The sequence below is a fragment of the Rhinolophus ferrumequinum genome, chromosome 11 (assembly GCF_004115265.2).
Source record: "Rhinolophus ferrumequinum isolate MPI-CBG mRhiFer1 chromosome 11, mRhiFer1_v1.p, whole genome shotgun sequence".
Classification (NCBI taxonomy): Eukaryota; Metazoa; Chordata; class Mammalia; order Chiroptera; family Rhinolophidae; genus Rhinolophus; species Rhinolophus ferrumequinum.
Window position 1 is genome coordinate 8,052,057 of NC_046294.1, and position 22,448 is coordinate 8,074,504.

General features: G+C 49.7%; 2 protein-coding genes across 6 annotated transcripts; both read right to left on the reverse strand.

Moving 5' to 3' along the window:
• Positions 1-17: 17 nt before the first annotated feature.
• TAF6L (TATA-box binding protein associated factor 6 like) lies at positions 18-10,117 on the reverse strand. 5 transcript variants are annotated; one of them, XM_033121170.1, is made up of 12 exons: positions 9,992-10,117; positions 9,192-9,251; positions 7,458-7,617; positions 6,951-7,037; positions 6,139-6,289; positions 5,934-5,984; positions 5,324-5,418; positions 3,972-4,046; positions 3,607-3,827; positions 3,121-3,253; positions 925-1,053; positions 18-832 (listed from the first exon to the last, which is right to left on the reverse strand). In XM_033121170.1, the coding sequence occupies exons 2-12, from the start codon at positions 9,197-9,199 to the stop codon at positions 62-64; spliced, it is 1,881 nt and encodes a 626-aa protein (XP_032977061.1). In that variant the 5' UTR covers positions 9,200-9,251; positions 9,992-10,117; the 3' UTR covers positions 18-61. The 5 variants fall into 5 exon arrangements, with proteins under 5 accessions (XP_032977061.1, XP_032977063.1, XP_032977062.1 ...); XM_033121172.1 differs by having other exon boundaries at positions 9,138-9,251; XM_033121171.1 differs by lacking the exon at positions 9,992-10,117 and adding an exon at positions 9,776-9,958.
• A 3,536-nt stretch (positions 10,118-13,653) lies between these two features.
• Positions 13,654-17,087, reverse strand: POLR2G (RNA polymerase II subunit G). Its single transcript, XM_033119553.1, has 8 exons — positions 16,951-17,087; positions 16,720-16,829; positions 15,299-15,458; positions 14,668-14,718; positions 14,498-14,563; positions 14,323-14,394; positions 14,088-14,121; positions 13,654-13,870 (listed from the first exon to the last, which is right to left on the reverse strand). Exons 1-8 carry the CDS (start codon positions 16,960-16,962, stop codon positions 13,857-13,859), a joined length of 519 nt encoding a protein of 172 aa, XP_032975444.1. The 5' UTR covers positions 16,963-17,087; the 3' UTR covers positions 13,654-13,856.
• Positions 17,088-22,448: the final 5,361 nt, after the last annotated feature.

Consider the following 22,448-nt stretch of genomic DNA (forward strand, 5'->3'; position numbering starts at 1 on the left):
GAGCGAACAGATCTCACTTCCGGGCGCGGGATTTATTTACATTGGCAGGAGGCGCGCCGCCTCAGAGCGGCAGGTAGAGCGAGTAGTCCGAGAGTGCCCAGCGGCGGGCCGGGCGCCCGGTGCGGCCGATCATGGGCAGCTTCTGCACGTAGCGGGAGGCCGGACTGGGCCCGTACGGCGCGGGGAAGGCAGTCTGGAAGAGGCGCCCGCGGCACCGCCTCCCGGCTTGCCGTCCGGCGATGATGAAACGGAAATGGGGGGCGCCGCGCGGCGCGAAACGGCTCTTCTGGAAGACGTCGCGGGTACCGGCGCCCGGGCCCTGCTGCCGGGGCGCCCCCCGCGCTCGGTGCACTCGCGGCAGCGGCCTGTTCTCAGAGGCGGCGGGTGTAGAGGCTGATGAGTGACCGCTGCCCCGGGGGCTCTCGTCGCCGTGCGGGCTGACCATGGCGTTGGCCGTCAGCTGCGGCATCTTCCGCACCGAGTCCGGGGCGGCAGCCGGCTCCTTCTTGTCCCCCGGCGGCCTGGGGGCCGTGGGCGCAGGCTGACCTGTCCCAAAGCGGGTGGCCAAACTGTCACCGAAGAAAGTGTAGAGCTCCCGGTAGATGTCTGCCAAGGTCACCGAAGGAGTAGGTTCCTCCGGCCCCGCACCTCCTGGTGGCAACGGGAGGCCAGACCCAAAGCCTGGCTCTGCGCTGCCCCCAGAAGGAGACTCCTGCAAGAGAAGGCTGTCCCAGGGCAGGTCATCCCAACGCCGGCACCCCCTGCCGCCTGGGCCACCCTTGCTGGGCTCTGCTGCCTGGGCCTTCATCTTCAGCAGTCGCTCTACAGCCACCTGTAAGAGCAAAGGGATTGGGACACACAAACATCAAGTATTCCAAAGTAAAGCCTGCTGAGCTCATGCAAGGAAGCGGGGCTGGCACTCACCAGAATAGCTCCATAGACTTTGTGCCCATCTGCTTTAACCTGGGCATTAGATACCGAATAGTCATCTAACACAGCCTGCAGATTTGTCCAGTAAGTGGACAGGTGTGGGTACAGGACTCGTTCTACTGCCTGGAAGGGAGAGAAGGAATGCAGTGAGTGCCTCTTTGTTGCTCACTGCCTCTCAAGAACCCTTTCCCATGAAAGACCTGCTTTTATCTGATACAGGACAATGCACAATCCTAAATTTCCTACTTGGCATACTCCGCCAACATTTACTTGGAACCTACTGTGTGCCCAAGACTTCACTAAGTACTAGGAATAAATACCGGGTACAAAGACAACATAAAGTAACCCCACTATCACTGACATAAGAGCTAAGAATGCATATGTTATATGTGATACCCAGTGCTAACAATAGTTTGCCAACCGCTACTCTATACAGTCAATAAGCAAGTACTGTCCTCACTTAAACTGGGACTCAATTCAAACCACAAAAACAACAACAGATCAGAGACCTGGACTCTTGATTATATAATTTTAAGTCCTGTGATTAATTTGGGGAAAGCAATTAAGACTTCACAAAGGAGACATTTTTGATGGGCTTTGATGGGTAAACGTTTTTTGGTTAGTCATCACTGCTTGAGGATTTGAAAATGTTGACAAAATTGACAAGCTCCTAGAAAAACATAATTCGTTGCTGACTCAAGATATATGGAAGCTGAAATAATTCTATAACTATGGTAGTTAAAAATCTAACCACAAATAAAACATCAAAATTTGCAAAATCTACAGATATTCAATCTTATTAAAACCAATATAAAAAAGAAATCCTCCCTACCTCATTGTATGAAGTCAGTATAACCCTGATCCTAAAACCATACAAGGACAGTACATGAGAGGAAACACGAGTGACTTCACTCATGAATATAGATAAATACTTGAAAAATTTAGTAAACCCAACAGTATATAGAAAATGCATTATATTCCAATAAAATTTTGGATCTTTCTAAAGACTGCATACCATAACCAAATTGAGTTTATTCTAGAACTGTAAAGATGGTCTACTATTAGAAAACCTACACATACAATTAATCACATTAACAGATAAAAGCACGAAAACCTGAGGATCAATTCAAAACACAGAAAAAGCATTTGATAAAATTTCAACACAAATAAATGATAAAACTAAGAATATAATTTTCTTAATCTGAGAAAGGTTATCTATAAACACAAAGTAAACAACAGCCTCAATGGGAAAGGTTATTAGCACTTCCTTTAAAATTGGAAATGAGAATAGGTTGCCCGTCATCATAATATGTAAAATGATATTAGTGGTCCAGGCAATGAAATAATAAAGGGATTAGGTTTAGAAAAGACGAAATAAAGCTGTCATTATTTGCACATATGATCTACATTAAAAACCCCAAAGAATCCACAGACAGAAATGACAGTTTAGTAAAGTAGATGAATCAATACACAAATCAATTGTGTTTCTACGCCAATAAGAAATTAATACTGTGAAAAGAAGACACCATTACAACAGCAGCAAAGAACATAAGGCTCTAGAACTAAATTTAATAAAGTATATGTACGTTCTCTTCAGAGGAAATTATGAAAGGATTCTGAAAGACAGTGAAAAACCTAAAAAAAGGAGAAATTATGACATATTTGTAGACAAGATTTAGTATCATTGAAGAAGTCAATTCTCCCCAGAACTGATCTAATAGATTCGATGGAATTCCAGTGACAATCTCAATGATAGCAAAAGAATTTACTCCAGGTAGGCAAGAGTGATTCAGCAGAAAAACCCATTCATATAACCTGTCAAATTATCAGGTGCATAGGCATTTGATAATCTCTACAGATGCTAAAAAGGTATGTGACAAAGCTCAATATCTAGACATGTTTAAAATATACTCAACACAAGAAGAATTGAGGGTTAGTTCCTTAACATGATAACACAGAATGGGCGGGAACTTATGAAATGGTGGTCTATTAATATCTGCCGTGCTTCTGAAAGGATAAGACGTTTCTATATGGTAAGTCAGGCCGTCACTGAGCCTGGCCTAAGGCAAGACCTCAATACACGATGGCAGTAAGCATATACCCTTTTTATGATAAAAGATACCCAAATAGTATTTTTCTAACTACAAATGGGAGCTCTTATGGCTCTGTGAGAAAGGCCAGGGTCCTCACCTTCCAGCCAAGGGCATGCAGCCCCACCACAGCCCCATAGTGAGAGCAGAGAGGCCGCACAGGGTCTGCCAAGACCTTCTGCAGGGAGAGCAGGATCTGCTGATAGAGACCACTTACAAGGTCCCCGTGAGTCCTGTGGGAGCAACACTCGGTCAGAGAGGGATGAGGCATGGCACCACCCAACATGATTCAAGTCACAGCACAGACTGAAAACAGCACTTGTACAGCACACTGCGGTAAATGAACGAGGTAGCCAGGGGTGACTGGCCCCAGCCCTGAAGGTCTGAAGGACCAAACCCTTGACACCTTTGTCAATGTGTAGAATCCCAGTGTGCCACGGCACACTGACCAGGAAGCTCTAAGGGAAGGGGCTCCTGAGCACTCAACATATGACCTCAAAGCCAGAAGTCTCACCCCACCTCCCTAGCCAACCCACTCAGCTCTCAGCCGTCCCACCCTGCATTCAGCTCTCGGCCCAGTGGCTACCAGAAGATGTGACTGAGAAGGAGGGCAGCACCATCCCGCAGAGTCCAGTGGTCATTCAGGGGATTGATGGAGGCAGCCAGTGGCTCCAGGACACAGTAGAGGACACTGCCCACCAGGGAGCGGACATAGGGCCCCAGACAGAGGTGTGGGTTCCGAACCAGGCTCCGTGCCACTTGCAAGAGCCGGTGTAGCTGCTCCAGGTCGTGGCTTACAGATTTCACCTGTTAGTAGAAGACGGTAGCTTAGGGGGACACGAGGGTGCACAGGGGTTTGCCATTCTGATGGCCCCTGCCACGAGCCCTACATGCTACTGGGTCATCTCCTTCCCACAGAACTTTCTCCCCGACCCCAGCCTGGTCACTTACCCCACTGACCACATAAACAAAATAAGGCAGGAGTGCTGCAATCTTGGAGTTGGTCTGCAGGTCCTGGAGAGCAATCTGAAAAGGAAGGGGCCAGTCTGCACTGGGTCCACCAGCCCCAAGTAGAAATCGACATTTTTTTTAAAGGACACTTTATCACTTACGTACTAAGGTTTCCAATGTTCATATTCTTTGATTCAGCAATTCGAACTCTATAAATTTAACCCAAATTTAATCCACTACAAAAGAAACCCACTCACATACCCACACACAGCAGTGTCTGTAACAACAAAAAACTGAATACAATCTAAATGCTCAACAAATTTTTACCTGAGAAAAGCAGTTCTTCTAAAACCAGATGTTTAGATAATACCATTTTGGTTTATACTAATCGTTTACACATAGAAAAAAAAGGTGAGGGTAACTCTACGGGAGACTTTCATTTTCTACTTTGTAAGTTTTTATGGTATAGTTCTTGAATACACATATATGCTGGTATTATTTTTATAAACAGAAAAAAGATATCAGAGTAAGTAAATGAGTAAAACCGTCTTAGTCCCAAACCTCTGCCACCTGTGCCCTCCAAACTCCTCTGGATAAAGACCCCAAGCTTCAGCGCTGTGAAAGCGGACAACAGGCTCGTGAGGAAGGAGCGCAGCTCCCAGGCCCCGCACCCAGCCCCTGCACTGTGCCTGGGGGACAGGAGCCAAGCTTGCAAGACAGGAATGTATGGTAGCAACATTCCTAATTTTCAAGGGAAATAACAGCAGCAGCCAGACATGTGGAGAGCGGAGGATGTAAAACCCTCAGAGAGAAGCCACATGGTTGAGCAGCCCACCAAACTAGCCCTCATCTGGCTCTGGACAGAAGAGGACTGACCACGGGTACTGTCCAACAGGCCCTGTGGAGCCCCAGAGGCTAAAGCAGCAGGGGCTGGTATGAGGCCTGGGGACTAAGGACTGAACAGCTAGTCTCAGAGCAGGCCTGGCCAGCATCCTGACCTGGCTCCCCTACTTCTTCTCTTCTGCCCCGCCCCCTCTCAAGTCCAGGCAAGTGGAAGCTGCAGTGTGAATACCCAGGTCAACAGATCCTCCGAGAACGGGCTGTGGGACTAACGTGTGGGGAGACTGATCACCTGCTGAGCTGCCCATTTCCTGAAGGAACAGGACCCCTCCTAGAGTAGAAAGGGGAGTCAGCACTGGAGGAGAGCCTGCCTCAGAGCACCCCGCTGCCACTGAGGACAGCTTGCACACACATCAGTCAGTGTGGAGAGGACAGGAAGTAGGCATCTGAAAGAATTTCACAGGAATTCGAAAGCTGGAGTTTGTGTCCCAAATTCGGACCCACTTACTCACCTTCATCAGCTGTGGATCATCCCCCAGTACAGCCCGAGTCACTTGCTGGTAGTACTTAAGAAGGTCATCGGTCAGTGAAGACACAGCGCTGGGTACTGCGAGACCATGGCAGGAGGTGGAGAGGGTGGACAGCCCAGCCCTCTCTCGGGGCCTCCCCTGCCTGCTCCCCCACAACCACCATCCCCACCCCCAAGGAGCCCACTCAGAAGGGACTCCTGGAGTACAGCTCCTGTGAGCAGCTTTACAGGTTCTCTACACCTCTGTGCTCTTTACACTGCCTCCCACCCCTCCTCTGCCAGGCAGATAGTTTTTCCTGCTCAGTTCTCAAGCCCAAGCTCTGCTCAGCAGACCCTGGACGTGAGACATCTCCACTCAGGGACGCCAGCACGCTGCCCAGACTTCCATGCTAGCATCCAACACATGGCATCATGACCGCTTACAGGTCTGGGCTTAAATCTCCAGCTCTGACCCCTCTGGGTAGGGACCAGTGCCCACTCAGAACAGGGTGTTGGTAAATACTTGTCAGATGAAGACCCCGGGGTGCACCACCCTCAGCTGCTAAAGGGAGTTAGGTCCAACCAGAGGGCCCATTCCCCACACTACCCCTTACCCGATCCTTGAGGTGCCAGGTTCCCTTTGCCATCTAGGTATGAGACGTGAACTAAAACCAGAGCAGAGAGAGGGTCAGCCTGGGGTTTTGCCCCTTATAGCACCACGCACCACACTGAGTTCTGCCCCATCCATGAGCCAGCCAGTCGCCACTCCTCTGACAACCCAGCTCTTGTCCCCACCCCATGCAGGACCCCAGCAGTCACCTCTCACAGCCGTCTCGGCACAGCCTTTGGGGATATTGGTGGCCAGGGCCAGCTCGACCAGGTTCACCTCTCGGTCCTCAGGGAAATAGAGTTCACCCTCCCTGGCGGCGCGCAGAGGCAACACCTCCTGGGATCCGTAACCACACACGGCCTGAGCAAAGAGAGGATCGGAGAGCAGGCTGAATCCAGGGAGAGGAGAGGTGCTCTCTGGTCGGGGCAGGGAGCCCACGTTTGAGGTAAGTCCAAAAGCCCGGAGAAGAGGGGATGATGTCTGGGGCTTCAGGCCCATTGCTGGGAACTTGGCTGGAGCATCCAGTGCTGACTGCAGCAAGGGGCAGAACGTGGTCCCTCCTCCCAGATCCACAAAGGCTCTGAGCCCACCCCCCACGCTGCTGGTCCTCCTCACACTCACCCAACTAGAAAAACACTACTGTCTTCTAAACATGACCTCCTTCCCTTCACTCCCTGCCCCAGAACAACTACGCAGGACTCTAACGCCCACACTGTGCTCAGGCTCCTCCCTCACCCCAAATGCCCCCTCTTTCCCTTAGTCAAGCCTCCCTTTAAGGCCCAGCTCAAGTCCCATCTCTTCCAAGAAGCTTTCCTTAACCTCCTGGCCCCCGTGGCCTCCTGTCCCTCTTTTCTGAACTCATAGGCCTTAGGGGCCTGAGCCAGGCACCCGGTCCTGCGGTTGCTGTGAGCTCACTTCGTGTGTGCATTTGGTCTTCATGTCTCACTGCATTGCCAGCCCTGAGCTGGGCATGGAAGTGGGCTCATGCCAGCTAACCCTCTGTAATCCATGCTCCACTCACCTCCACGCTGCTCCATCTGAGGGCCCTGTTGAAATCCTCGACAGTCAGCTTCCGGCGTTTGGTGTGTTTCATGAATTGAGAGCTATTCTGGGAGGGGAAGAACAGAGTCAGGGGACAGGGAGCAGGAGGGATGGGGCCCCCAGTGCAGAGAGGCAGCCTGGGGAGGAGGCACAAAGGACAACAGACCAGCAATCAGAAAGCCTGGATTCCAGCACCACTCTTATGCAGACAACCCCCAACCCCGGTCCTTCTCTGGGCCTTGGTTTCTCACATGCAGAATGTGAGTATGAATCTGCTTGGCCCGCCCAGTGAGACTGTCGTGAGGAGCACAAGAGAAAATGCAAGTGCTGTGTTTGCTGAAAGCCCACTTGGCTAGAAGGGCAGCTCTGGGAAGGGCAGGACTGCCTCCACTGTGTTCCCTCAAAGCACAGATCCATTCGGTGAATAAACCCTTGTGGGAAGGGGTAACCAAGGACAGCTGGGGGTATTGGCGTGGAGGGAACATACCTGCGTGGCCTCTCTGAGGCGGTAGCACACATCCTCTGCGAGCAGGGCTGCCACCTCATCACTCAGCTCCAGGCCTGTGCTCTCTGCCATGAGCCGGACTGACTCCCGGGGGATCTCCACAAACCGCCGCTCTTCTCGCTCCGACATGGCTCCGGTGGAGCTAGGAGCGGGGAGGGAAGTTTGAAAAGCCACCCATCCCTTTCAGAGCCCAGAGCCTGACTCAAGGCACTCTAAACCGGTCTTGCAGCTCTGGCTCCGGAATCTCAAACAAGGAGCCACAAAGGCTCTCAGTGTCCAGCTGGGGAAACTGAGACTCAGAGCAAGAAACAGATTTGAGCTGGGCTACTGGGGAGACAACAGTGACGCCTGAGGAAGTGCCTGGCGCTGGGTCCACCTCAGCCCTGCCCTACCACTTCCTATGTGAATTTAGCTGAGACCTTCATCAGTCTGAGCCCTGTAAATTGAGGCAATAATTCCTGCCCTCCCAAACTCACAGAGTTGCTCTGAGGATAAAGTGAGATAATATATAAGAAAATCAGGGACTAGAACACTACACAAATGGAAGACGTTACCATCGTTCATTATAAACAAAAACTTCATGCCTTCTTCCTTTTGATTCTTCCTACAACCACTATGTACTAAACCTTGATGAAAACACTACTTTTATCCTGATATTCCCTTGCTTGAAAATCTTCAATACTTCCCCACTGTGTATAAAAGGAAAGCCCAAACTCCCTGGCTTGACATTTTGTGTTTGGTCCCAAATCCCCACAGCTGTTCAAGCTGATCCCTTCTCCCAGTAAGACCAGTCTGGTGCTTTCCAGCCTCCCTATGCCTCACCACCAGTGCTCAGGCTGGTCTGTCGCCCTGTCTACTTCAAACCCCCACCCCCTCCTCTTTGCTAAGGCAAATCCAGTCACTCCTTAGAGGTCTTCTGTCCCATATGCCATCTAGGACTATAAGACTTCTAGTAGTTGGGTTTCTGCCCATGTGTCCGGTCTTCCCCAGTTTGGCTGAAAGGTCTAAAAGCACAAACCTGCTCTTCTGTTCACAGGATATGGCAGAATAAGAACTCAGTAAAAAAATTGCAGCTGGGACTGACTTCAACACACACCCATGCGAAGGTAGGCCCCCATGAGGCATCAGCCCCACCAGCAGCAAGGCCAAGTTCCACGGTGATCCACTCAGGTGCTGCCCCACTACTCCTCTCTAGCAGGATTCACTGGGTCACCAGTGACCTCCAGGTTCCTAAATCCAACGGGCATCCTACCTGGCCTCCCCACAGCATTTCTCCCAGTGGCTCCCAATTGCCTTCGGAATAAAGAACAAACCTATACCATGGGTCCAAGGCCCTGAATGTGTACCTACTTCTGCTACACCTCTTCCTACTCTCTTGTTTTCTGCATTCCCGTCTGTTGCCTCTTTCCATTTCCTCAAAACACCTTATTTCAGGACCATCATACATTCTGTTTCCTCTACTTGAAATGCTCTCCTTCACCTCATCCACCCTCAATCCTTCTGTCTAATGAATGCCTAGTCGTTCCTTCAGATCTCGGTTCAAATGTCAGTTGCTCAGGGAAGTCTTCTCAGACCCCCACAATGTCCCAATACTTTGCCTTTAAAGCAGTTATCACAGTTTGTAATTATGTATCTTTGTGCAACTTTTTGATTAACACCTACCTCCCCACTAGATTGTAAGCTCCATGCTGGCAAGGATCATGCCTGTTTGCTCACCTTTGCATCGCCAGTGTTGGGCACAGTATCAGCACATAAGACGCCCTCAATACACGCTTGCTGAAAAAACAAAGAATAGCTATTTTTCTAAGCACATGCCATGCCTGAGGCACTGAGCTAAGTGTTTTATACTGCTGATACCTCATTTTATCCTCATTAACAATAAAATGGGTATTATGTAAGTATTGTGTCTATTTCACAGCCAAGGAGGTCAAAGCTCAGAGAGGCTAAATGTGAAATGATTTGTCCAAGACCATCCAGCAAGCACTAAGAAAGGAGCAGGGACTCAAACTCTTGCCCTAAACACCAGGTGCGGAGGGCTGTGCGCGGAACAAGGCCTGGATTCCCAGCCCCAAAACCTGGCGTTGGAGACCCGCCAATAGATAATTGTTAAGTTTCTCTTTCCCAATCTGTAAAATGGGAGCATGAAGTCCTGCCCAGCGAAGGCGCGATGGGAGTTTCCCTATTATGTGCCCACATTAAGACCCACAAAGTCCGGCCTCGGACCAAGGTCTCTTCTTCCTCAGCCTCCCCTCCGCATCCTCAGCCACCAGCCACAATTGTAAGGAGGCGTGGGAACTGACCTCTACCGGCCTCCGCGAAGCGCATCCTCCCACCCAGCTTCACTCATCCCAGATCCAGAGGTTGTGGGGTGCGGTGGAGGAGGTCAAGGGTTACCGATCTTGGGTCACGTGGTCAGCGAAGGGGGCGGGCCCCCAGCGGAGCGGGTTCTAAGGCTAGTGGGAGCACGCAGTCCGCAGCAGGACAGGGAGTCCTTGAACTTTCTAGGTCTTGCTCACCTGAGGGCTCCTGTGCGGCGAAGGAGGCTACAGAGACGGCCGCGACCGCGGCACCGGCAGCGGCAGCAACAGCGGCGGCTCGCAGTCACCCAGCTCACACTAATTCCCTCTCTGGGCGCCTAGGCCCCGCCCTCCACGAGCACAGCCAACCGGAGAGCACCTTGCGAAGTTCCCGCCCTCCAGGGGGCTTCCAGTCACGCGATTGGCCACGGTGAAGGTACTGTGAAAGACCCAGGCGCCGGGGTCACATGACGCTAAGATTTGCGCTTCTTAAAGCAACAGCTCTTGGGAATTTTGGGAGTAAGTGTGCATGGTTTGGTGTACGTTTTAATAACCGTGTTCTCAAGGAGAGCGTCCCCATTCCCTTGGTCATGTCTGCTCCTGAGTTCCCGAGCACTTACATTTATGCGACAGCAGCTCAACTTCACCACTCCATCACCTGCCACTTTCCCTTTCCAAAAGGATGGATGGGGCTCCTGGTAGGTAGGTAGGTATTCTCTGCGGGTAGAAGGGTCTTCTGACTGGGCCACACCCACGTGCAATCGCCAGACCCCAGGACTCTGCTCATTTGGGCACCCTATCGCGTATCTTCTCCTGTTCCCGTCCAATAAGCCAAATATAAGCCCTCACCTGCCTCGCAGACTTCCTTGACTGTTTTACACGCACACATTTTCCCGAACTCGGGCAGTTCTCAGTTGAGAAGCAAGTGGGCTTATTGCATAAAGGATGATATTTGGAATCAGACCAACCTAGGTTCAAATTCTGATACTGCTTTTGGGCAAATAACCTAAGCACATTTCGCTCCAAGTGAGATAATGTCTGTGATGGCACCTGGTAGAGTTGGTGGTTGAACTTTCACTCACACATCATGAGACAGACAGTAAATGAATTCCTTTATCTTCATCCAACATGGGGTTGTTTGCATGGGCTATTCTTTATAGAACTGAGTTTTCTGTAGGGGAGCATGGATGTACACATCCTCACCCTTCATTCCTTTCAGAGTAGATGCTGCCTGTAGAAAAGATCCTCTGAGACCAGAGCTGGGAAAGCCAGATGGATGTGACTGGGGTTGCCATGGCAACACCACCTAAGGAGACTGTGACCCTTGCTGTGTCTCTTCCATATTCAGAATGGTATTTGGAGTTCTTTCAGTACTGTGCTTGCACACTGGTTTGTTTGTCCACCTATGCATGAAGGGAAGGATCTCTGAGGTCCTGAGTCTAAGATTAGCAGGACCTGGGCTGCTGGCAGATCTCTTTAAGGTATCATTGGTGTGGACAGACACTGGCAAACTTGGAGGTATGAAACAATGAAGGAAGGCCCAGGGGCCTGTGGGATATAGTGAAACTGTTTTCAAGCTGTCTGGGGCTCATTTGGCCCCATCCTGAGTGGAGGCAGGGGCCAGGGAAAGCAGTAGTGAGACCCACATGGCCACATATGGGAAAAAAATGGCTCTTTCTCCCCAGCCACCCAGTGCTGGATAAGAGCTATGATTGCTTTGGAGTCAGACTTGGCAGTTTAGGAAAAATTCAAAGCTCCACTATTCACTAGCTGGGTGACCTTTAAGCATATTAGATCATCTCTCTGACCTTTTTTATCAGCTATAGAATGGGATAACAGAACCTATTTCATGGAGCTATTGTGAAAATTCAGTAATGTGTATAAAGGATTTAGCATGTTACCCGGCAGGTACTCCTGTTACTATCAGCCTGTGATCTCGTTAAGACCTCTTTAACTCCTGTAGTACCAAACCTTAAAAGATCAGAAGAGTTCTAGAAACCATTTCTAGGCCATGCCCATTTAGTCCTTTCTCCACAGTGCCAGCCTTCTTGGTGGGTGCCACACTCTGCATCCTCACCAGCACCCACATGCTTACGTTCCATGAGCTGCTTCTCTGTCCATCAGTCCCCTCCTTCTAGGTCTGTTGTTACTTCTGGGTAGTCTCTGACACAATTTACAGCTGGGTGGATCCATTTGAGAACTTGGGAAGAATTTTACTCTCACTGAGACACATGGTGTTTAGGACTTAGGGAAAATCCCTACAACCTGTGTATAGTGAAGTGGTTTCACAACTTTAACACTGTTTCCACTAGAAAATTCATTGCAAATCCAGCACAGCAACTTTCCTGGATTCAACAAACTTGGAAAACCTGGCACAGTGCCGAGAGCTGGAGATACAAAAATGAAAGGGAAACGTGTGTCTACAATTACCTCAAAAAAAGAATTGCAACTTCACGTAATAAAAAATGAAAAGGGAGACAGTAACAAAATAATGTTTTGTGACCCACTAGAGGTATGAATGTAACAGCCTCTATAGGTCCAGGAGTGTTGAAGGTGAGGGGAAGGGAACCATATTCCTACGTGTTCTACGTGCTATTCTGGATGCTTCCTATGAGGGTTTCCGGACCTTGGCACAACTGACATTTGAGGCCAGATAATTCTTTGTTGTGGGGATATGTCCTATACACTGTAGGATGTTTAGCAGCATCCCTGGCCTCTGTCCACTAGGAGACAACTGTACCGCCCCACCCACTTGTGACATCCAAAAATGTCATTGCCAAATGTTCCCTGGGGGCCGAAATCACCCCAGTTGATAATCACTGCTTTCTATGTATTATATAGTAGTGATTGTATTTAACAGTTGAATGGCTATCGTGGGCCAGGCTCTATGCCAGACACTTGCACAGACAGTAAGTCCTCACTTAACGCCATTGATAGGTTCTGTGACTTTAAGCAAAATGATATATAACGAAACCAATTTTACCACAGGCTAATTGATATAAACAAGAGTTAAGTTGCTCAGGTATCTCATCAATGTTATAATGAAACAGCATCGAACGAAATGACATCATTCAACGACCTGCTGTATGACAGTAGCAGCAACCATCCAAAGAGGGTCATATGCCCATTTTACAATGAGAAAACATAAATCATCCAGCTAGGACTGGAACCAGTTCTGTATCAATCCAAATACCAAGCTTTCTACTACACAGCTCTGCTTCCCAAGGAAGTCAAGAAAAGCTGAGAAAATATACATATACATGGCTGAGATTTGATAGATTAGTAGGCAGCAAGCAGATAGGCTGGGAAAGGATACTCCAAGGAAGATAAAGAGTATTGTGATGGCATAGTGTGAGGGAGGGTAGTATGTTTGTTTAATCTAATAGTCATTTCCTTTATTTTTGTTGTCACCTTAATGAGATAACAAGCCTTTTCACACCTTCAGGTCAGTTTAGTATAGTGATTGATCAGCACATAAAGCCCTCTGTTGTTTTTGTACCCATCCTGGAAAGGGCTGTGTTGGGACCCCACACTCTGTTATTACTATCCTCTTATTTACCTCTCCCTGCCTGCTGTCTCCTCTCCCCAGCTATATTCTTGGTTATTTTTAAGGGTGGGGGAAGGGAAAATACTGAAAAACCAGATTGGCACTCTGAGTGGCTCTAATGACAGTATCATATGCTGGAAGCCAAAGACCCCGCATTGATGCTTTTCCTTCAATGAGGAAAAATTTAGACCTTGGCAAAGGGTTAGTCAGATCCCCTCAGTAGCTGAGGCCAGTTGAAGCATCAGGCCAAAAACAAAGAAGGGCTAACGAGCAACTGCACCCCAGCCTTTTAAGAAATAGTTGTTCTTACCAAAGAAAGGAGATAACACCACCATGAGAACCAAGGACCTTTTATGGTTAGAACACACAGTCAAAATCTGGAAGTGGCTGCCAAGCCTCAAGAAAAGCCAGATGTCTGGGACAAGGAACCTTCTTTGCCTCCCCTACAGCAGTCAGACTGGGCCTCCGGACAAAATGGGAAGTGTGACAGTCACACCTCCTAGATAAGGACCAAACCAGGTAGGGAGGCCCTGGTGTTCAGCTCACAAGCCCTGGGAGAACAGGAAAAGCACATCAGTTAAACTCAGAGCTGGGGGCAGCTAGAACTGCATACTTCGCATCCCAAGGGCCACATGTCCTGGATCTTCCAAGCAGATAGAATGAGGGTTTCCTTCATCTGTGACTCAGGCATTAAATCCCATCTCCACCCTGGCCTCCACACAACCCTTCCCCAGGCAACAACCCTGGCATGTATGATCAGGCACTCACCCAAGTAATCATCCATCAGGGAGCCAATAGCAAACTGTAGGAGGGAAGGTAAAAAGGAAATGAAGCCTAAGCCAGCACAGAACTATCCTCTAAGCCCCAGCCCCAGGCCTTCTGCCCACCCATCCCCTCTTCCTGGCAGAAGAGGAGCACAGAACATCCAGGAACTCTGGGTGGTAAGAAATGAACAGCTCCTAGCTCTGCCTGGTACAGTCAGGGAGGCAGGCAAGAGACTCACGATGTCATTCTTATCCACACGGGTCCCCACAATCTTCAAGCGGATCTCATCGTCCTGCTGAATCACAATGTCCTGGGAGATGGGAACAGTATACTCAGACACCCGCCAGCCAATATTCTCCCTCAGAGCAGCTAGTTCCCTCCTCCCTCTCACTGACTTCTTCCTACCCACTCACCTCATCCACTGTCTTGTAACATGGTGGGTTGGAGTTAGGATCAAACTCCATCTCTGATGGGATGGACTTGAAAGGAAAATGATAATGGGTCAGCACTTTAAATGGATGCTCCAGTAGATGGTCAGGAATGAGTGTCTCTCCTTGGCCCCACCCACAATGCCCAGACTTACATGTCGAGAGATGAAGCAGGACATAGGTCCAATTTCTGTGAAGAGTCCAACCTAGAAGGAAAATGAGTGACCCTTGCTCTTTCTTTTGTTACCCAAAGTCTTCTAAGCTTCCCACCTGTATCTGATTTCTAATTATTTTCTCCATGTTTGAAACCACTCTGAATTATAGCATTTGTTTTCATTTCCCATTTTTCAAGTTTCATTTTAAGTTTAGCAAATATGGTGAAGTAGTAAAGAGCTGAGACCTGGGACTCCTGTCAAATCCTGTCAGTCCAGGATTTGAACACTTGTTGGTCATGTGACACCGGCCACTAGACTTAACTTCTCTCAGTTTAAGCTTCTACAAAAAAGGATAAAAGCACCCACCTTATAGAGTCGCTGTAAGGCTTTATACATGACCTGGCCTGCAATAACTACTCAATCAACAGAGGCTACTATTGTTATGACTATTAATATGGACTTACATGCCCTGAGTGAGGCAGGGCGAAATTATTACACCTTTTGACAGGTGAGGGAACTGAAGCACAAAAAAATGACTTAGCCAAAGGACATAGACTTAGCAAGTGGAGTTGGGACCTATCCCCCATCTTCTGAGAGATCACCCCCCTGCCTCCTCTATCTGTTGTCTCACCTTGTTGACCTGAGTGACAACAGCGTCCACGACTTCCCCCTTAAAGGGCCGGAAAACAATGGCCTTGTACTTCACTGGATAAAGGACAAAACCTCGGCCTGGCTGGATCACACCAGCACCAATATTGTCAATGGTGGTGACAGCAATTACAAAGCCATACCTGTGAGGAGGATGAGAACAAAAGGGACTGTATGTGGAAGAGCTTCTAAAACCATCTGCAGGGGCAGCCTGGGGGGGAGGGCAGCTCAGTTGGTTAGAGCGCGAGCTCTGGGCAACGGGGCAGCCGGTTGGATTCCCACACGGGCCAGCGAGCTGCGCCCTCCGCAACTAGAATGAAGTCAATGAGCTGCCGCTCAGCTCCCGGGTGGCCAGATGGCTCAGGTGGTTGGAGCGCGGGCTCTCAACCACAAGGTTACTGGTTTGACTCCTCGACTCCCGCAAGGGATGGTGGGCTGCGCCCCCTGCAACTAACAACAGCAACCGGACCTGTGTGAGCTGCGCCCTCCACCACTAAGATTCAAAGGACAACTTGACTTGGAAAAGTCTCGGAAGTACATACTATTCCCCAATAAAAAATAAGTAAATAAATAAATAAAGCCATCTGCAACAAGACTCAGTGAACCTGGGGGTCGCGGGCCAGTACAAAGAGGAAGCAGATGGCATCCCTGACGCTAGAGAGCCTAACGACCAAGAAGGAAGACAGGATGATCAGTATATATAACGCCCAACACTGCTCTCCTAATTTCACAATACATGTTCAATAAGGCTGCAGTCCTTGAGCTAAGAGACCTCAGTCTTTGAGATCCTCAGAATCACCTGGGAAGAACTTATTAAAATGCAGATTCCCAGGCCCGTCCCCAGAGTCCTGATTCTGCGGGGAGGGGATGAGCCTCAGGAAATTTCACGTTCAAGAGATACCACAGGTTATTCTGATGATGGCGGCCCAAGTAGTCTGCAGCCCTGGTCTCATCCCAGCTCATTAACACCAGTGTGAGCGACCTCTGTGCGTAGCCCAGAGATGTGTCATGCCAGTCCCTGGGCATGGAGATAGAGAAAACCAGGAGAATCACAGACAGAGCAGACACAGGAACAATGATTGGACTGTGGGCTCCATGACGGCTGGCCTCATTCTATATCGTTCCCAGGGCCCAACACAGGCCCTGGCACACAGCAGGAGCTTTAGAAACGTGTGCAGAGTAAGTGAATGACCAATCTAAGCTGAGGGAAGTAAATCTTGAGATCCAGCTTTGCAGAGGGCGCCATGGGAACCCAAAACAGGAAGCAACAGACTGCTTGGGGCGCCTACGAGTGTGTGAGAGGGTTCCCCAGAGTAATTGGCAGGACCTTGCAGAATGAGTAGGAGTTGGGAAGGGGTTGCCTTGTATGCATAGATCAGGTGGAACAGAGAGCACGGCACTCACTTGCCGGTGCAGGTCCCCTCTACCTCCGTAAAGAGCTTCTGTTTCACCGTGTTGAGCAGGTTGGGGCCGAAGTAGCGCGGGTGCAGCAGGATCTCGTGCTCCAGGGATATCTGTGGGGAAAGTGGCATGGAGACCGGGCAAGGCGCAACAGGAAGATGCGGCAACTCTTCCCGGCGCCCCGCTTCGTCCTCTCTCGACCCTGCCCTCGCCGCCACCCCGTGCCCTGCTCACATGGTAGAACATCTTCCCGGAGAAGGAAGGAGAGCAGCCGAGTCCACACCTTCGCGGGAAGCGGTATCTCCAGCTCAACCGGAAACACAATCTTTCGCTGCAACCCCGCTTCCCCACCAGAGGGAGCTAAGAGGGCGGGACTCCGCCCTTTCCACGGACCCGATTGGGCCTCACTGTGGTGGGCGGGGAATCCAGGAAGCTCGGCCCTCCACCCCGTCCACCAGCGATCAAAATCCGCTCTCTTAAATTAACAGTCCCTGGCCCAGAATACATGCTCAATAAGTACTTTTAAACGGAATTAATTAATTAATGAAAGGTGGCATAAATAAAGCTCTTTAGCAGAGTGCATTCATTTACCACTCCAGGTAGATGGTATCAAAATTGAGTTAAATTGTAGGACACCCAGCTGGTGTCAGAATTGCTTGGATGGAGGGGTTGGGGGTGGCGGGGAGCACCTTGTAATTGGAGTCAGAATTCTTAGTAATAAATACTTAAAACTGATCACTTCCTAATCATTTTACTACAGTTTGCCATTGTCAATACTCTTGAGGTTATTTATACCTATTTTGTCTGTGTGGTGTAAATATTATATAATTGTATATGTAGGTATAAGAGTTCCAGTTGCTCTGATATCCTCACTAGCCCTTGGTATTGTCAGCAGTTTGTTCATTTGTTTATTTGTTTTTGTTTATTTAACTATCCTAATGACTGTGTAGTAGTATCTCATTGTGGTTTTAGTTTTCATTTCCGTAATGACTAATGACGTTGAACATCTTTTCATGTGCATATTTGCCAAGAGTGATGGTTTCAAAACTGAAATCAAATCATGTCACCCCCCGACTTAGAACCCAATGGCTACCCAGAGCACTAGAATAAAATCACTGTGACCTACCAGGCAGGGACCAGATCCAGCCAACTCCTTTTTCTGCCTCTCTTCCTTTTGCTTTCTCCACTCCAGCCACATTGCCCTCCTCTCCCACCTCAGGACCTACACACTTACTATTTCTCCTGCCTAAAATGCTCTTAGCTCTGATACCCACCTGCTGGGGGCGGAAGGGGGCTCCTCATCCTTCAGGTATAAGCTCAGTATCACCACCACCAAGAAGCCTTCCATGACTACCCTGACTCAAGTAGCCACACCCCAGTCATTCCTTTATTGTATTGCCTTGTTTCATTTTCTTCCTTGAACTTAGTCATATTTGGACTCATTCATTTAGATATGTGTATATTGCCTGTTTCCCCTCAAGAAGGGCAGGTGTTCCTCTATATTCATAATACCTAGAACACTACCTGGCACACAACAGATGCTCACTATCTATTCACATCACTGAGTCAATCTCTAGCACCTAACAGAGCACTCTGCAAATAATGGAGTTTAACAAGGATGGGTTGATTGAACCTCATTCTAATAATGAACATATTACTATCTTTTTGAGCTCCCCAGGCATGGGTTGGCCATGATAAACTCTCCCCTAGCCCTGATCCTTTTGCTTGCTAAGCTTCAGGATCAGAGACAAACTAGAATAGAAAGGGAAAGTAGCAATGGAGAATAATCAGCTCTCTTGAGATTTGGATTACAAAGAAAGTTTGTTGGAGAATTGTTTCAGTTATCTTTTGCTGGACAATAAATCACCGCCAAACTTAGTGGCTTAAAACAACGACAATAATTTATTGAGCTCACAAATCTACAATTTGGGCAAGGCTCAGTAGGGAAGGCTTACTCCTGATCCATGAGACATCAGGTGAGGCAGTTCAACAAGGGACTGGAGGATCCACTTCCAATCTTGGCTCAATCACATGGCTGGCAAATTGAAGCTGGTTGTTACCGTGTTTCCCCGAAAAAGAGACTGTGAGGACAGAGCCAGGAGTGCAGTTTCCAGGCTCTCGCCCTCACGTGGAAAGGTGCTCATTTGGGTAGTAAATGGTCATCAACTCTGATTGGATGGTGTGGGGACAGAGCCCCAAGAGAGCAATTTCCAGGCTCTCGGCCTCATGTGGAAAGGTGCTGGCTCGGGTAGTAGATGGCCGTTGGCTGTGGCTGGTTGGCCGTCAGCTGTGGCTGGTTAGCCAATTGGCCACTGATATAACTGCCGCGGCTGCGCTGGTTGGTGAGTCAAGTCAAGGGGACTCGGTCAGTTGGCAGAAAAGCGCACAGCAGGTCGCACATCATGTGAATCTAGCCTCCAGTGAGACTATAGTGGTATGACTCCCCTACCTATGGCTCCGTGGGTGTTCCTTTTTGGCCTAGCCACATCCTGCGTTCTTATGTGGGGAGCAGAAGCTGAGACCTCACAAGCCGCCCTGTATGACAAATGGCCATCAGCTATAACCAGTGAGCCATTGGCCAGTAATATAACTGCTGTGGCTACACTAGCAGAAAATGGGGGCTAGTAAGAAGACGGTGGCTGAGCGAGCAGGAGCGGATTGCAGTTAGTGTGGCGGAGTGTGGATTGAGGATTCTGTGGCTCCTGCCTCCTGTGTCTCCAACCCCGCCGCCAGTGAGACTATAGTGATATGACTCCCCTACTTATGACTCTGTGGGTGTTCCTTTTTGGCCTCACCGTACGCTGTGTTCTTATATGGGGAGCAGGACCGGAGACCCCGCAGGCTGCCCTGCATGACACATGGCGCAGTGAGCAGGGTACGGTGCTGGCCAATGCTCTCCGAAGGGCGGCGGAGCAGTTTGTGCAAATGAACACTCAGTCTCAGGAAGACCAGGAGGAGCAGATGCTGGAGAGCTGGACCCCCATGGAGGAGTGAAAAGACGTGGACGGTTCCCCAACCAGCATAGGCTGGAGAAAGCGAAGGTCCTTGCGGCCCTGTGGGCTGGGAAGTGCTTGCTGACGCAGCCTGGATGCAGGCCTTGTAATTCCAGGAGGAAACGCTTGCTGAGTCCTCCATGGGAGCTGAGGGTGAGGTCAAGGTCGTCCCTCACCCCCAGGACATCTGTGGGGACAGAGCCCCACAGAGCAGTTTCCAGGTTCTCAGCCTCACATGGAAAGGTGCTGGCTCAGATAGTAAATGGCCATCAACTGTGATCGGATGGCCATCAGCTGTGGCTAGTTGGCCGTCAGCTGTAACCAGTGAGCTATTGGCCACTAATATAACTGCTGTGGCTACGCTAGCAGAAAATGGGGGCTAGCAAGAAGATGGTGGCTAAGCTAGCAAGCGCGGATTGCAGTTAGGACGGCAGATTGCAGCTAGCAAGTGGGGTCGGATGGTTGGCAGAAAAGCGGATGGCGGGTTGCAGATGGTTTGGCTCCTGCTTCCTGTGTCTCTGGCCCAGCTGCCAGCGAGAGCATGGTGGTGTGGCTACCCTGTCTGTGGCTCCGTGGGTGTTCCTTTCTGACCTCACCATGTCCTGAGCTCTTGTGTGGGGAGTACGAGCTGAGACCCCACAGGCCGTCCCACATGACAACAGCCCTGGCGAATGACTATGTACTATGGGGAATTGCCTTCCATCCCTAATTTAATGGACCGCTTGACTGTTTGCTTGGGAACATACCACCCGGTAGTGGAACTGGCGGATGTTTGCGTTTGTGTCTTGACTGGCCACTATCGAGAATATGTAAGCACCTTGACTGTGGGTCGCTGTTGTTCCTGCACGGTAACCTGTGAGGCCTGGAGAGAGTGGCAGTGCCCTGAGAGCCCTGGCTGAGTCCAGGAAGTCTGGCTGTGCCCAGAGAGAGTGGCAGTGCCCTGAGAGGCCCTGGCTATGCCCAGGAAGTCAGGCTGTGCCCAGAGTGGTGGTACCCTGAGAGGCCCTGGCTATGCCCAGGAAGTCGGGCTGTGCCCAGAGAGTGGCGGTGCCCTGAGAGGCCCTCGCTGTGCCCACGGAGGCTGGTGGTACCCTAAGAAGCCCAGGAAGTCTGGCTGTGCCCAGAAGGACTGGTGGTGCCCTGAGAAACCCTGGCTGTGCCCAGAGAGCCTGGCTGTGTCCAGGATATTGCATTCACCTCCAGGCTCCTCGCACAGGGCCCCTCGCGGAAGACGCTTGTCGCACAGATTGTGAGGCGACACCCTGTAGAGGTGGAGTGTGGGGACAGAGCCTGGAGCGCAGTTTGTAGGCCCTCGGCCTCACGTGGAAAGGTGCTCACTCAGGTAGCAAATGGCCATCAACTGTGATTGGATGGCCATCAGCTGTGTCTAGTTGGCCGTCAGCTGTAACTAGTGAGCCATTGGCCAGTAATATAACTGCTGTGGCTACGCTAGCAGAAAATGGGGGCTAGCAAGAGGATGGTGGCTGAGCGAGCAGGAGCGGATTACAGTTAGCACAGTGGAGTGTGGATTGCGGATTCTGTGGCTCCTGCCTCCTGTGTCTCCAACCCAGCTGCCAGTGAGACTATAGTGATATGACTCCCCTACTTATGGCTCTGTGGGTGTGCCTTTTTGGCCTTACTATATCCTGCGTTCTTATGTGGGGAGCAGGACCAGAGACCCTGCGTGACTCCCTGCATGACAGAGACCTAGCTGGACCAGCAGCTCTAATGTGTCTTTTGGAGTAAAAATTAATATAAGACCCGGTATTATATTAATTATATTATATTAATTATATTATATTATGTTATACCCAGTTTTGTATTAAAATAAGACCAGGTCTTATATTAATTTTTGCTCCAAAAGACGCATTAGAGCTGATGGTCCGGCTACGTCTTCTTTTCAGGGAAGCACACTAGCTGGAAGCCTAGCTGTGGCTGTGGTTGAAACACTTACATGTGGCCTCTTTGCATGGCCTGGGCTTCCTCCCAGCATCATCGCTGGGTTCTAAGATCAAGTGTCCCAAGAGGACCAAGCATAAGCTGTATCCCCTTTTATGATTGAGCCTCAGAAGTCACATACGTAGCATCTCCCTCGAGGTCGCAATCCCTCCCAGACTCAAGGCGAGAGACCTTACCCTATAAAAGGAGCAACGATGTCATATTTTAAAAAGATCATGTGGGAAGCCAGATCTTGTCAGGGCCATCTTGGAAAATACAACCTTCTGCAAGAATAGAGTCTTGTCAGCCTAGATACTAGTGGGGAGGAGCGCTTGTGATGATGTCTGTCACCTGTTTTCCAAAGATTCACAAACAAGCAGCAGGTCTGGCCCCTGGAGGATAATCTCTGAGCAAGGATCATCCATCCCAACTGCCCCTCTTCCTGGTTCTGGACTCCTTCTGCGCCACCAGTTCTTCCAACAGCTAGGATAAGCCTACGCCCCACCGAGTCTGAATCCTCTGGCCATGGGTACTACAACAACTCTGAGGACCATGTTGGGGACACTCTAGAAAGACAGATGTTCAGAGTGGTTAGGGGTGTGTCTATGAAGATAGACCAAGATTCAAACTCAGCTCTGCCTTGTATTCACTGTGTGGACTTGAGCAAGTTACTTAACCAAACTGAGTGTCAGTCTCTTCCGTCTAATGGGGACAAGAAAGGCTGTTATGGAATTAGAAATTATATCTTTAGCATACTGCTAGCACTTACCAAATGCTAAATAAATGGTAGGTCCTTTTTTA

Excerpts from the sequence above, each read along its gene's own strand:
- TAF6L (XM_033121170.1), bottom strand. Across the intron at positions 3,828-3,971 it reads TTGTTTATGTGGTCAGTGGG|GTGAAATCTGTAAGCCACGA; the intron begins GTAAGTGACCAG and ends TTCTACTAACAG. Across the intron at positions 833-924 it reads AAGTCTATGGAGCTATTCTG|GTGGCTGTAGAGCGACTGCT; the intron begins GTGAGTGCCAGC and ends TTGCTCTTACAG.
- POLR2G (XM_033119553.1), bottom strand. Across the intron at positions 14,719-15,298 it reads TTGTCACTCAGGTCAACAAG|GTTGGACTCTTCACAGAAAT; the intron begins GTGAGACAACAG and ends TTTTCCTTCTAG. Across the intron at positions 14,122-14,322 it reads GTGTGGATAAGAATGACATC|TTTGCTATTGGCTCCCTGAT; the intron begins GTGAGTCTCTTG and ends TCCCTCCTACAG.